General features: G+C 54.5%; 1 protein-coding gene across 2 annotated transcripts in view; it reads right to left on the bottom strand.

The window, feature by feature from the left end:
- Positions 1-997: 997 nt before the first annotated feature.
- STEAP3 (STEAP family member 3, metalloreductase) overlaps positions 998-15,479 on the bottom strand; it is a 45,381-nt gene continuing 30,899 nt past the window's right edge. For both annotated transcript variants that reach the window (XM_005876472.2, XM_005876473.2), the window contains exons 3-5: positions 13,240-13,767; positions 6,761-6,925; positions 998-1,507 (exon numbers count right to left, since the gene is read on the bottom strand). In XM_005876472.2, the coding sequence (XP_005876534.1) occupies positions 1,226-1,507; positions 6,761-6,925; positions 13,240-13,767 (975 nt within the window). In that variant the 3' untranslated portion in view covers positions 998-1,225. The remainder of the gene's footprint in view (positions 1,508-6,760; positions 6,926-13,239; positions 13,768-15,479) is intronic.

Below are 15,479 nucleotides of genomic sequence, written 5' to 3'. Positions count from 1 at the left end.
GGGGGCGGGGGCAGGCCTCAGCTGTGTGTTCACAGGGGAAGTAAACACAGTTTCAGGGTGAATCAGGCAGGGATGGCATATGACTCAAGGGCACATGTCCTGTGGCCCTGGCTGTGGTCCAGCCTCTTATGCTTTGTGGCAGCAAATTTCAAGTTTGTAGCTTTGGTGGAAAAAACGCCCCAGCTGTTTTGAAATGTGCCCCTCCTTTAAGAGGAACTTGGAACTTTCTGGGAGCTCACTCAGAGGCAGGCTCTGTGCCGGGGGCAGCAGAGGGCATTGGAAGAGACCCTGTGTTTCCCACAGGACCAATTCCACGAAGACACACAGCCCTGCAGCCCCCCGGGTGGGGAGGGGCGGGGGCAGGGTCCTGAGAGAGGCTGCTGCTCTGAGCAAGCCTCAGGTCCCCTCCCCACGCACAGACGTGGACGTGGCGGGGCCTGCTCCAGGCTTCCTGTAGACACTCAAGCTAAGGATCTAAAGGGAGAAGGCACAGCGGTCCCAGGACCAGTCATCACCAGCTTCAAGGAGGAAAGAAATTCCACTTGTTCTCAAGACACGCTCATTAGGCCTCCGGGGGGGAGGTGCCTTCCCACACCCACAGGAGGGTCTATCTGCAGTGATGGTGACTCCTGGCTGTGAGGGGAAATCTCCAGCTCAGGGCGGAGTAGGGGGAGCCATTCAGCCCAAGCTCCCTCCTTCCCCTTCCCCACCTGGCAAAGGAAGGGCCTCAACTGGTTCCCAGGGCACAGACACCAGGATCCCCCACCCCGACCCTGTCTGCCCTGCCACCTTAGAGCCCAGCTCTGCAAACGCCTTGGGAAAGCAGCAAAGGGGGGTGCGAGGCACAAACGGGCCGAGTCCACCGAGGACCAGCCCCGCATGGCCTTTCCTGGGCTGAAAGTGTGTGTGCATCTCTGCCAATGCCAGCGCGAGCCGCTGCTCTCCTAACCTGGCGCTCGCTTTTAGATCTGCAGGTTGAACTCTCAGGGCCTGAACATTTTAGCTAGTGAGTATAATTGTAAATCCTGTTATATATATGACATATATATGAACCTATGTATCACACACATGTGTGCCATTCTGAATATTACTAAATACATTTGCGTCCCAGGAATTTGAGCTTCAAACCATCGGTTTGTGCACAGTTACACCGCACCAAGAAAGCAGCCCTGACAGGTGCAGGCGCCGTCCTGCCGGGGCTGGTGTCGGAGCCAGCTGCAAGTCCTCACAAGTGGCTCGTCTTCTGGCCCAGGGCGTGGTCCACGGGCAGCGTGAACTTGACGGTGCTGTCCTTCTCCCAGCCCCTCCGGATCTTGGAGAGCCTGCGGCTTAAGCAGGGCAGGAGGAGCAGGGCTTTGGCCAGGATGACGACGCAGGGCACCAGCAGGGTGAGCGTGAAGGTGGGAGGCAGGTAGAACTTGTAGCGGCTTTCCTCGAAGGCGCGGGTCCAGCCGTAGGTGAGCGTGTGCAGGGTGCTCAGCACCAGGGCCACAAAGCCCAGAGTGGACTGCGGAAGAGAGAAGGCTGGAGTGAGGGCCAGGGGCTGGCAGGCACAGTGAGTCCACCAATGGCCCCCTGCTTGCTCGGCAGAGGGGAAGGAAGGAGTGTGGCTTTAGCAGTCAAGGCTCAGGGTTCAAATCCCAGCCTTATCACTTGCTCTCCACATGATCTTAACACTACCTAATCTCTCTGAGCCTCAGTTTCCCCAGCAGAAAAACAGGAATAATACCTCTACCCTGAAGGTATATAAGGACTGACTGATTCATAAGGATTCAATAAAGTAACTGTTATTCGTACCTTTGGTGGCTACCAGAGGACTTTTAAATTTATTTTTTGACTTTAAATAATTGTGTATTTTTCAATTACAGTTGCCATACAATATTAGCTTCAGATGTGCAAGCCAGTGATTAGACATCATACAACCCACTAAGTGATCACCCAGATAAAGCCAGTACCCATCTGACACCAGACATACATTAGAATATTATTGACCACATTCCCTCTGCTGTACTTTACATCCCTGTGACCATTCTGTAACTATTAATCTGTACTTCCAAATCCCTTTACCACCCAGCTGGTGTGGCTCTCTTGCTGCTTTTAAGATTCTCGCTTTGTCTTTCACCTTTAGCATTTTAATTATGATGTGTCTTAGTGTGGGCCTCTTTGGGTTCATCTTACTTGGGGCTCTCTGTGCTTCCTGGACTTGTGTGTCTAATTCTTTCACCAGATTAGGGTAATATTCATTTATTATTTCTTCTAATAGGTTCTCCATCCCTTGCTCTCTTTCTTCTCTTCTGGTACCCCTATGATGCAGATGTTGTTAGGCTTTATGTTGTCCCAGAAGTCCCTTAAAGTCTCCTCATTTTTTAAAAAAATCTATTTAATTGATTTTTTACAGAGAGGAAGGGAGAGGGATAGAGAGTTAGAAACATTGATGAGAGAGAAACATCGATCAGCTGCCTCCTGCACACCCCCTACTGGGGATGTGCCTGCAACCAAGGTACATGCCCTTGACTGGAATCAAACCTGGGATCCTTCAGTCTGCAGGCCGACGCTCTATCCACTGAGCCAAACCTGTTAGGGCAATCCTCATTTTTTAAATTCGTTTTCTTTTTGCTGTTTTGATTGGGTGTTTTCTGTTACTTTGTCTTCCAAATTGCTGATTCTATCCTCTGCTTCACCTAATTTGCTGTTAATTCCTTCTAGTGTATTCTTCATTTCAGTTATTGTATTCTTCATTTTTGGCAGATTCTTTTTTATGGGTTCTATGTCCTTTTTTATGCTTTCTATCTCCTTATTAAAGTTCTCACTAAGTTCCTTCAGCATCCTTATAACCTGTGATTTGAATTCTATATCTGGTAGATTGCTTGCCTCCATTTTGTTTAGTTCTTTTTTCTAGAGTTCTATCTTCATCTTTCATTTGGGCCATGTTTCTTTTTCTCCTCATTTTGGCTGCCTCTCTGTGTCTTTTCTGTGTATTCGGCAGATCTGCTTCAGTATTGGCATGGTGGCAGTATCTAGTAGTTGTCCTGTGGGACCCAGTGGCACAGTGTCCTGATCCTCTGAGCCGGGCTCTCCAGGAGTGTCCCTTGTGTGGGTTATGTGGGCCCTCTGGTTGTAGTTCAGCCTTGATTGCTGCTAGCATGTCTATGAGTGTGGCTGACCCCACCACAGTGTATGAGCTACTGTGTGGAGCTGACCCCATGAAATGGAATTTGCCCCAGCAGGTTCTGGTACCTGCTTAGTCCTCCCTTTGGGTGTGCTACTTGTGGATCAGTTGAGTGGTGCTCTGTTGTGGTCTGAGGCCACTGGGTGTGTTGGTTCTGCGGCCTCTTCGAGGGCCCAGCATGAGGCTGACACCCCTCACTCCTCAGGCTGCCACTGAGACATCCCTTCGGATTCTCAACTGCCACACGTGGGTGTGGGGCCAGCCCGTTTTGTGTCTGCCCCTCCTTGACGTGGCTTCTTTATATCTTAGGTATATGACTTCTGTTCAGCTAGTCTTCAGATGGTTCTCCAGGTTGATTGCTCTGTAATTTAGTTGCAATTTAGTGGTCATGGGAGGAGGTGAGGGCAGCATCCACCTACTCTGCCATCCTGGGCCCTCTCCTGCGATCTAATGATGTTTAACTGGCTTAATTAGGAGCAGTTAGCACAGCCCAAACCAAATTTAAACAAGTCCACCACCACCACCCAAACAAACAAAAATCCACATTTAATACTTTGAAGATGGCCTTGGGAACAAAAGGACAAATGTACGCACAAGTCACCTCTGTGGAACCAATGCACTGTTTTGAAAGCTTTTAGCTAAATAAATCAGTCAGGACCCAGGGGTCAGCTGGGCCCACTGAGAGCCATGGCATCTCCATAGCCAGTTGATAACCCAGTGGCTTGCTGGGTCGTGTGTAGCAGGGGAAGGCACTGGGGTCAGCTTGCTCCCCATGCTAACTTTACAGAAGACGGCAGTTTGCCTCAGCAATCAGGCAGCCACCGCTGGGCCTTGTGACTTTAATACGTCTTCCACTCATGCACTCTCCCTGTCCTCAACTCAAATACTACCAATGGCCAGAGGACGTGGACACAGACATAAGTGAGGACACAGATGCTCTGAGAGGCTAAAACACTGTCTAATGGTACCGGGCCAGAGAGTGGTGGTTGAAGGACTGAAACTCAGGTCTGCCGGCTCCAAACCTATGTCCCCTCCCTCAGAGGGACTGCATCGTGCACACCTAAGAGGCACCCAGGAGCCAGCAGAAACCAACTTCCAGAGCCACTCAAGCCACCCCCAGGCATCTGCGCTCAGCGGTCAGGGAGGAGCCTGCATAGTTCTCGAAGAGAGCTCTGTGACTTCCAACGTTTTTGTTGGTGGCTCACTGTCAGAATCACACATCACTGCCCAGTACACAACCAGGCATGACATGTGAATATGGAACTACTGAATCAACGCAACTTAAAACATGCAACATGCATGCCCTCTGATGCTTCCTTCCCTATTCTATTCTATTTCATGTTTTTAAAAAGCTGGCTGTGAGCCACTAAACTGATTTCATGACCACCAATAAGTATCAATCACAGTTTGCAAACAGTGACCTGGACCTTCTCCTGCCCAGGGTCGGAGTTCCTTGACCTCTCTCGCCGCCTGCCTCCTACTGATTGGTAGCTTAGTCGGGGTAATGGAAATGCGGCTGCATACTGTAAGAATAATAGCAAAATGCTTTTTCTCTTTCACACATAACCCCTCACAGTGGCTCACAGCATCCTTGTAGCGCACGAGCTCCATTTTACAAGAGGCTTGGGAGGATGTGCTCTGTCCCTGATGACAGCCAGGCCGGGCTCCAGGGCACTCACAGCTCCCCCTCCTGTCAGCACTCCCAGGGGAGACAGGGCCTTTGCTTCTCTGGACAGAATGCTGGCAATTGATCTCCACAAGTAAAGCCCTGCCTCTCTCCCCACCTCCCACCTGCCAATCCCGCTGCTCCTGCAGTGGCAGGGGGACTTTCATATTTGTCTTTTCGATTCTTCAATATGTAAAGCGGAGAGTGGCTGCTGAGGCCCCAGTCAGTTTGGTTAACAAATCCAAATCCTCCGGCTTTCCTGGGCAGCCGGCGGCCGGCTTGTAATCTGCGGCTGCTTAAGGGAGCAACTTGCTGGTGAGAGGAGCAACTGCAGTCTGTTTTAATTGTGGATAAACCATGCACCCCGGGATACTCGGGCAGGCACAGGAAAATCCTAGCTTTGGGTGTGCGACACAGGAGGATTAGTGGCCAATAAATGAAATTCTTTTCCCCCTCTAACGCTGGCATGTGTCAGCCCTGAGCATTCTTCAGGGGCCTGCTGAGAGGAGCAGAGCCAGTGAGACTCAGAAACTGACTCACTTAGAGAAGACACCGCCACAGCACTGGCTGGTTCTGAGCTGTGTAAGTGGTCCCAGTCAGGGGCGATGAATGGGTTACATGGAGCCCTGCACTGTTGTTGTCCCTCTTTGAATCCCGTACTCTGTCCTCACTGCAGAGAGAAGATTGCAACAGGTTTTCGTTGACAGTGGGGGTGGATACAATAGCTGCCCTGGGCCTGCCACCATAGCGGGGGTGGAATCCAGTCCTCATCAGCTCTTTGCGTGGGAGGGGAGAGTTAACCCACCAACACCGGGAGCTTGCCACTCGTTCTGCCTGGGGAACAATGGCAGATGACAACCATGTGGAAAAAGCCCGTCTCAGATGTCCTTATCATTGAAACGTGGCTATGCCTGTCTTGTTCCTTGTCACACCCCAGACCTAGCCCGATGGCTGGCATGCAGTAAGTGCTCAATAAACAGTTATTAAATGAATAAGTGCATAAAGAACCTTTCGTCACGAGCAGCATTTCTCAAGTGTATTTGTGGAGTGCAGATAGTGCTCAAAGAAGTCTGGTTATTGCCCTGGCCGGTTGGGCTCAGTGGATGGAGCGTCGGCCTGCAGATGAAAGCATCCTGGGTTCCATTCCTGGTCAGGGCACATGCCTGAGTTTCGGGCTCAGTCCCCAGTAGGGGGCATGCAGGAGGCAGCTGATCAATGATTCTCTCCCATCATTGATGTTTCTATCTCTCTCTCCCTCTCCATTCCTCTCTGAAATAAATAAAAATACATTAAAAAAAAGAAGTCTGGTTATCAAGGTTTGTGTTGTAGACATTATTAGAATCTCCAGTGTGCCAAAGTGCACTGTGTCTCTCTCGGGGGGCAGCAAACCTTTTCTCAGATTCATTTGACTACAGACCTCCTTTTCTCTGGGTTTCTCACGGGAATGGGGTCCTTTGGGAGATGCTGTGTTACATCTGCTATAAACTGGCAATCCTGATGCTCACCTCCCAATGCTCACCTCCAGGGTTACAGGACCCACAGGGCTGGGTTGAGAGGAGCCAGCGAGGCTCACTCCCTGGCACACTGACTCCCTGCCAGTGATGTCCACTGACTGCACATCATGAGGTTTGGTTTGGGAAGCTCAAGAATTGTGAAAATGATCCTGCTTAATCCAGAGCTCAGTGGTCTGTTGTCTACTCTTCTTACACACTTACATCTGCTTCCCCAGATGCCAGGAGAATGAGCTGGTCCCAGGCAGCCCTTTATCGGGCACTTGGCCGGGTCCAGAAGCCCTGGCACCTGACTGAGCAGTCCTGCTGTGTAGATGATCACAACCGAGGCCGTGTGCAAAGGGGGAGGTGCTGGCACACGCGAGGCGGGGGCGGCCGGGCTGAGGCTCACTGCCACAGGCAGCCCTGCTTTACCTGAACGAAGCTGAACTCCCTCCAGTTGAGTGAGTTTGCAATGGACGGCAGGGAGGTGACAGCCAGCAGGGACAACGTGCCGAGGGCCAGCACTCCCAGGGAGAGGTAGATCTCCATCCGCCAGACATTCTCTTCAACCCAGAGGTGACTCTTGTTGGTCAAGACCTGATGGGGATGGAAGGAGAACGTGAACAGCGTGCCCTGGGGTGCGGCGCGCGGTACCTTCAGATGCCAGACACGGAGTAACGGCCAGCCGCACGCAACACGGGCCTGGCTCTGCTCTAAGCGCTTTCAGGTGTCAGACCATCTAAGTCTCACAGCCACCCACGAGGCCGAGGTCTCCTTCTCCCTGTTGTACAGAACAGAGAGACGAGGCAAAGAGACGAAGTTCCTTCCCCATGCTCACACCAGCTAGGAGGCGGCGAGCTGGGACGGGACCCAGGCAGACTGGCCCCGAAGACCTGGGCTCCCTCCCTGGGGCTCTCACAGATCTGCCTGGGCCAGCCGGCCCGACGGTCACATGAGCCGGCGAGAGTCAGAGAAGTCAGCAGACAAGCAGACCCTGCGCACACGACCATGTCACCAAGTCCCCCAAACGAGGGAGGAGCTCTCCTAGCTCGGAATCCCATCAGCCAGGTGGGCCCCTGTTTCTGCCACCTGCTTGCTCTCTGACCCTTTGCCTTCCCAGTCCCCCAACCTGCCCCGTCACTGCCTCGCACTCAGGGCACACAGAGACACCCAGACACTAGCGCCCCAGCTCCCACCTTCCCACCCAGACCCCCATTTCTGTCGGAGGCATGTGGCTTTGGCTTACCACTGCCAGGCCACAGGGACTGACACACTCACCAAGCACCCTAGCAAGCACTTATAAAGCACCTACTGTGTATCACGCCTGGGCTGCAGAGAGCCAGGATACCTGTCCTCACAGAGCTCTGGGATTCCCCCCTGAGCTCCAGGGACACACAAATCAGGGATCCACGTGGGCCTGGAGGTGTCTACCCTCCTCCCCACCCAGCGTGTCTTTAGCTGAGCCTCCTCCCAGCCCGGCCGACACTCAGGCACACAACGCACACACGAGGAGCTTTTATCAAGGTCATTCCATTAGAAGTGCCATTTGCCACCGAGAGCAGGTGGCGGAGTTCCTGGAAGCCGAGGTGTTCTCTGAGAAACACCGTGACACGCTGGGGCTTTATCCAGCATGGGAGGAAGTCTTCCCATTAGGAACGGTGACAACGCGTCAGCCGCCAGGCCTCTGCTTCGCACAACACAGTGACTCACACAGGCTTTTGAGAAAGTATTTCAGCAGGAAAAAAAACACACAAAACCCAAGCCCAGTAATCAGATGATAACATTAAAAAGTAATCTAGTGGGCTGAGCAGAATGCTTGAGTAGCTTATGAAAGTATAAAAAATGGAGAAAATGCCATCCATTGGGTACTTATCCTGCAATTTGAGAGAATGGTTGCGTCTGTTCTAATTGAAGGGCAGGCTGGCCCACTCTGGTGTCTTTAAGCTTCAAAAGAACCAGGAGTCTGGGGACCCAGCTTCTCGTCCTGACAAGTTATGTGTGACCCTGGGCTTCCTTTGTCCATCTGAGCGCGTTGGTGAGGTCACGTCTAAAACCCTGGGACTGCTGCTGGCGGACTAGCTAGAAAGGTGGCTGACATCAGCACCGAGGGCAGACGGCATTTGCGTAACTGAGCCCAGAGGAGTCTTACTCACACCCTCCTGCCTAACCACCGAGAAGTCCTGTAGGTGCAGGTTGTGCGTTGAGTCTGCTTCCTTAGTCACTGCCTTTGCATGGCGGTCAGATCAGGCAGCTCATGTCTCCAGTCGGAGTTTGGATGATTACACACACCCCACAGTTGCTTGCAAAATGTCTTGTTTTTCCCTGTAATACTTCCACTCTACAGGGGTGCTGGGGAGGGCGGAGGGGGGTCATGAGGGAGCAGTGGGTGGTGTGGAGCCTGCGTGAGGATCTGGATCCAGCTCCCTTCCATAGCCGGTGAGTCTTGCCCAACCTACTGAACCCCAGTGCTGGACTCGGGGCTCCCAGTGACCAGCGCCACACATGCTGGAACACAGCTGACAGCTCTCCACTCCCCCTGGTAGTTCTCACCCTAGAGCAACGGTTCGCAACAGTGGCTGCATATTGGAATCACCTGGGAATCTTTTTAAAATCTTGATTTCTGGGCCTCACCCTCCGGAAATTCTGTTCTTTGCTACTTAATGTTGTGGCCGCACCCCATAACAAAGAAACAGAATTTCCGGAGGATGGGGCCCAGAAATCAGGATTTTAAAAAGACTCCCAGGTGATTCTAATGTGCAGCCAAGGTTGAGAACCACTGCTCTAGAGCTCATCAAGGCGGCCACCTGGAGACTGATGAGAGTTGTTCATCAACAGACGATACAATGGTGGCGGCAGTCGCGTGGGATTTCCCTCCCTGTAGGTTGCAGGGCCAGGAGGGCCAGCGGGGCTGCAGCACCAGCCCCTCTCTGTGTTCCCAGGTGGCTGATGGATGGGATGAGAGTGGTGCCGGCCCGGAGGAGGGGGAGGCTGGATGTGGAAGGGCAGCCTGGGTGGTGGGGGAGTGGCCTCACGGTCCCAGGGCTGGATTCCATGCCAACTCTGCCTGGGGCAGCCTGGGGGCCCTGGCTAATGGCAGCGCTGTCTCTTTCTTCCTGCGCTATCGCCAGGACTCAGAGGAGGATGTTGGTGGCACAGGTCACAGGTGACTGGCACGCAGCAGGTGGTTGGTGTCAGTGGCTGGTGCTGCTGTTCCACTGAGAACCGGGAAGGTGGGCTAGCTCTTGCTCCAAGTTCCACATGGGCTCCTCTTAAGAGACACCTGGTGTTGGCTTTGTGTGGCCACATTAACAATCAGCCACTCAGTGACCATGTGGTGGGAATCTGTGTCACATACATGGGCCTCCAGCAGTGAAGGCCCCGTCATGGAGGAAGACAGACGTGCAAATGAGTGAGCACAGTGTTGCGTGAGAAACATCACGGAAGTGTGCACAGCATGCATTTGATGGAGGTGAGCGTGGAGAATGGGGGAGATGGGCTGGGAGCGGAACAGCAGGAGGGTTGTGAAGGATGAGCAGGAGCTTGTCAGGCTGTCAAGTTGTCTCCAGGTGGGGAGCCCAGGCCAAGAGGAATGAGCTTTGCCCATTCATAGGACAGTGTGGGACCTAGTGGGACGGGTCACGGGAGCGGTGGGGAGATCGGCTGGGAGAGAAGGCTGCAAGCTGAACAGTCTGTCACTACCCCAGGGCGTGGGGCTGAGCGCTTTTCAGCAGTGACATGGTCAAATGTGAGTTTTAGGCAGTTCTCCCTGGCAGCCAAGATTAGATCTGGGGCGAGGGCGAGAAGAAAACTGTTGGTTAAACACTTTCTTTGATCCTGATCTTGAAATGCATTTCTAGGGAACCACACAGCACCTTAGAAATCACTGTGCAAATATCAGTTATTGTTCGTAGTAATACAGTCAATAAACATGGTCAGAGGTTTTCTCTGCAGCCGGGATGCAGCTCTGCCTCCAAGTCTGTGGCCTCAGGGGCGTGGTGGAAACCTTGCCTCCAGTACCCTGGCTAATGCGATCCCCTCCCGCAAAGGCCCAGCAGGGCAGCCGGGATGGAGAATGTGCACCCACCTGGAGGCCCTGAGGGGAGGCCCCAGGGCAGGATGGGAAAGCCACGCACCAGGCACCCAGAGGCCCTGCTGTGACCGGCTGACTGCAGAACAGCCTCGATGTCCCGTCTCAGTGCCTAAGGACAAGGCTGACCGGCAGACTCAGCATCTGCTAGAGCACCTCCGGGTCAGGCGGCTCACCACTCGGCAGCTCTGCTCTGTTAGCCCCGCCTTCCTCTACCCACTCCCTGACATCACCCCTGCTCTGCCCTCCAGAGCTCTGCAGACCAAGGTTAAGCCCTTTGTGTGACAGGCCTGCGCTACTCCTACTTGGAGAGTGATCCAGTCCTCTGGGAGTGATGGTTGCCTGGCAACCTCCACTCGGGCCTCCAGCCCTAAGGGCTTTGGAACTCGGGGAAACTGCTTGGCATGTGCCCGCTGTGTCCTACTATTTGCATCTTGGCAACACTGGGTGGGCATCCTGTCAGGAGAGCCTTTGGCAGGGCGGAGAACTCAGGGAAAGGCCTTGGGAGGCTGTGTGGGTGGGGCAGGGGTTTGCCTTGGGCTCTGGGGGAGGAACATTACCTTCTTCCCCACCCACTGCCTGAAATGCCTGCCACTCAGATCTGCCACCTCCTGGGCAGCAAACACGGTGCCAGTCCCAGAGGAACCGCGCAGAGCCTCCCTTTTTAGAAGAAAATATCATCAAAGAATCAAAAACGTTAGCACTAGGAGAGGCCTTGATCTACATCCACATCAGGGCCTTAGGACAAAAGAGGGGCTCTGGCCTTCAGAGCCTCCCGGTCCCCGTCCCAGCCGAGGGAAGGGACCAGACTGTCTAGTCTCATTCCCTTCTGTGACCCCAGGACCTGGAGAGAAGGTGCTCAGGGAATGAATGGGATAATGACCTGAGTTCGACCCAACTCTTCATCTGGACTTGCTTCCCCTGCAGAAAGCAGTCTGGTTATGAACATGGATCAGGGGGCGGCTGGATCTGAATCCCAGTTCTGCCACTTACTGGCTGTGTGACTTTGGTCAAGTTACTTAACTTCTCTGTGGCTCATATGCAACATAAAGGTAGTACAGCACACTGGCTTATAGGGGTGAGAGAAGGGTTAAATGAATTCACACTGAGGGTATAAAGCCTTTAGACTAGCACCTGGAACGCAGCAAGCTCTTTTTAAAGGTTTGTGACTATAGTGTCCCCTTCCTCTCATTCCCAGCAGGCATCTTGCTTCCCTGCCTCGAGCGTGGCGTCCGCTTCTCCTATGAAAGGCCAAGCCCACAGATGCATGATGCCAGGAGTCTGAGGGTGGGATGGGTGAGGGCATTGGAGAAGCTGCCAGCAGGGAGGCTGAGAATGAGCAGGGGCTGAGGTCTGTGGTTCACAGACAGTGACCCAGCCTCACCTCCTGGTCCTGCTCTGGGATGTGGCCCAGCCACTGAGGGGACGGCGAGTGCACCTGGGGAGGGTGTGGCCCCACCACAATCCCTGCACCCCCCTAGGCTGGAACAGAAACAAGGACCATTGGGGCTGGAAAGAGGGACAGACGAGCAGTGTCTCACTGGCACCTGGGCCAGAGCCCGCTGGGTGACTGCCTGTGAACCCAAACACCAGTCCAGAGGGCAGGAGGTGGGATCAGGGAGGTTGGGGAACCTCCAGAAAGACTGTCTCTTGCACACCTGAGCTTGCACCCCGTGAGCTTGTCAGCCAGGAGACAGCATCAGGGGGCCTGCTTCTGTGGGTCCAAGTGCCAGCTGGTGCCGCCCGTGTTGCTACCTGCCTTGGCATGAAGGCCCCACTTCACAGGAATCCTGCTGGCAAGAGAGCAGCGTGTGGGTTCCTTAAGTGACTGAATACTCCCCCCATGAAAAAAATATCTTGCTCCTGCAGCCTTTCTCCCCTCAGCTGATGGCAACACCATTCCTCCAGGTGCTCAGGCCAAAGCTTGGAGTCACCTTGACCACCCCCTGTCCATCACAAGTCTGTGTACCTGCCTCAATGCCGTCCTGCCCCTCCACTGCCCGCCCCTCTAAACCTTCCCTGCCTCTCAGCTGGGCTCCCGCACAGCCCCTGCCTGCTCTCTCAGCACCTCCCTCCAACCCCCTGTTGTCTATTCTGCACCAACAGCCAGAGTGAGCCAGTGGCAACATCAGCTGGATCCTCACTCCTCTACTAAAAGCCTTCACTGGCTCCCTATTTCAGTGAGTCTAAGGCCAAAGCCACCCTCAGCCTCGCAGGCTTCCCTGGTCTGGCTCCAACCCATCAGGCCTCACCCACCACCCCCTCCCTCGGGTCCAGCATTAAGGGCCCCCTGACTGCTCCTCACATGTGCCAGGCAGGCCCCCCCCCCCCCAGGGCCTCTGCTCTGGCTGCTCCCTGCTTCTCCCCCTGCCCCTCAGCAAGGCCTCCTGACCACAACTGTACCCCACCGCTGGCTTGATTTTTCTCCTGAGCTCTCAGGCCTTCTAAAAGCCTCTGTAACTTACTTCTGTATGTGGCTAAGTCCCCCTGCCGGGCTGTGCCCATGAGCACAGGGATTTTCATAGTTGGTTCACAGATACTCAAAATCTTGGACAGCAGGATGTGGGCTCTGCCGGGTCAGGGCAGAATCCACAGAAGACGAGAGGCACACTGACCCGGCACGTACTGTGTACCAGGCTTCCCCCCTGCGATCCCTCAGCCCTGCCACGGCCTATGGATAGGTGCCATTGTCCCCATTTGTCAGGTGAGGAAACTGAGGCCTGAGCCTTTGCAGGTTGTCTCCTCAGCCCGGATGCCCTGCTGCTCACGGTGACTGGCGGGTCACACCCACGGGCACGGCTGGCCTTGGTGACAAGGACTGTACCTGCTTGATGGCGAGGTTGACGAGGTCATAGCGGTAGGAGATGCGCACCGGCAGGCAGACACTGTAGAGGGCGTGCAGGGCGGCGCAGAAGAAGCTGAGCAGGCCGATCTGCTTGCGGTGCTGCAGCCAGTGGTCCAGCCAGTCGGGGAAGCGGCGGTACTTGGTGCCGCGCCACAGCTGCAGGGCGGCCGCCAGGATGCCGGGCAGGTAGACCAGCGACAGCAGCACGTAGGCCACGCACGGCAGCGACGTGTTGACCACGGACAGGGGGAGCTTGTAGAACTTGCTCTTGCCCTCCTGCACGTAGGGCTGCAGCACATCCCGGATGAAGTTGTAGGAGTAGAAGAAGATGAAGAGCCCCAGGGCCAGGATGGCAGGCACCTTCCAGCTTGGGAGGAGGTGCAGAGGCCTGGCCTCCACCTCCCGGGCCGCGGCCAGGGACCCCATGTCCACGGGCATGAAGCCCATGGCGTGCGCCAGCTCTGAGACGACGCGCTTGGCTTCTGGCTGGTCACTACAGATGGGCACCTGCGGAGGGAGGCGAAGGGGAATCAGACCGGGTCACAGGCCACTGGGGTGGGCAGGGCCGCCGAGAGCATCAGGGCCAAACTCCCCACTGAGCAGCTGGAAAACCGAGGCCCAGCAGTGCCAGTTAATGGTATAGCTGGGCACAGAGGTGGCTCTGACACCCAGGCCCGGGGTCTTCCCTCACCCCCTGTGGCCTCCCAGACTCTGGCCCAGCAATGCCCACTACTCAGGGGGAGCACCCGGGCCCACCCAGCAGTGAACGCGTCGCCCAGTCATTACCGTCAGCATCCACAGTGCTCACCTCGGCAGCCCCGTAGGGCGTGGGAAGAGCTGCATCGAGGACTGTGTTCTCGAGAGCACTCGGCAGTTGGGCTCTACATGTCGCTGGGAGTGCAGCTCTACCCCTCAGTCCAGAGTGCCCCTTTTGGTCATGTTCCTCGGCCCCCATGACCCTCAGCCAACACACAGCCAGCCCCAGCCTCAGTTCATGGCTCCCCACCGTGAGCTCACATGCACGCACCCTGGTTCTGTCCCTAAACCCTCCATGGGCCTTATGACACTGCTGTGGTCAGCGCGTTCTACCAACACTGACTCGGCCCATACAGGCTTTACCCCTGCCCAGCACTATTGTCCCCATTTTTCAGGTGAGGAAACTGAGGTCTATGACTTTGTAGGTTGCCTCCTTGGCCCGAAACGCCCTGCTGCTCACTATGCACAACAACATGATGTGGGCAAGGCCAAGGCGAAGGCCAAAGCTGACCTCAAAGGCTTCTCCAGCCAGCCGCTAGCTCTATTTCCTCCAAGCCCCGCCACCCCCACTCACCCCCTGTTCCTGGCCTGTCCACACGTGGGAGCCCTAGGATGCAAGCTGCTCTCCCCAGCCTGGCATGCAGCTGTGCAGCGGCATCTGGCCTGAACTCAGTGGCGGGAGTTCTCACACATATGTGGGTCCTGGCCCCTTCCTCCAGGAAAATGCTTGGCCTCTTGGTATTAAAAACTACCTGGTCTTGGTAAGAGCTCCTCCTGCCAAGAACTGTGCGCAGCTCGGGCCGTTCTCCGGAGCCATTTTCCACCCTCAGAAAAGCCTGCTAGTGACTATTTTTGAGAAATCTGCTCAGTTCCAGGAAGCCTTCTGAATAAATGGATGAAACTCGGGGACATGCACACTTCCTCAGGGCTTGGCACATAAGTGCGTTCCTTTCCTTCTTCTGAGTCCAGTTCTAAAAGCAAAGTTTCTTCCCTTCTTGACTCTAAGAATTGGGGACTGGCCCCAGGGCAGATCACAGGGCTCTAGCAAGGCCAGCTCCAGCTCCTGCTACCAGGGCAATGTGCAGACAACAGTCTGGAAGGGATTGAAAGGGTAGAGGGTATTACACAAGTAATACTTTCAATAATAAAGAATTATTTAAAAAATAAAAAAATAAAAAAGGCAAGCCATCAACCTTTTCCTCCTTGCTCCCTAGGTAAGCAAGTTACCATAGAAAAAAATATATGAATTTCAGATTCACAGGAAATGGGTTCAAATCCCAGGTCACCAACTGTGGGACTTGGCGTAAATTCATCAATATCTCTGAGCCTCAGTTTCCTGTCTGTGAAATGGAACTTCACAATGATGTGAGATGAGCTGAGACAATGAGCACGAAGAGCCTGGTGTGCTGAGGGCCCTCAAGGAAAGCTAGCCATTATATTTATTGTCATGATGGTTGTTACCT

This window comes from Myotis brandtii, unplaced genomic scaffold (genome assembly GCF_000412655.1).
Source record: "Myotis brandtii unplaced genomic scaffold, ASM41265v1 scaffold488, whole genome shotgun sequence".
NCBI classification, from domain to species: Eukaryota; Metazoa; Chordata; class Mammalia; order Chiroptera; family Vespertilionidae; genus Myotis; species Myotis brandtii.
Note: the sequence above shows the minus strand (reverse complement) of the source record. Positions and strands in the feature narration are given on the sequence as shown.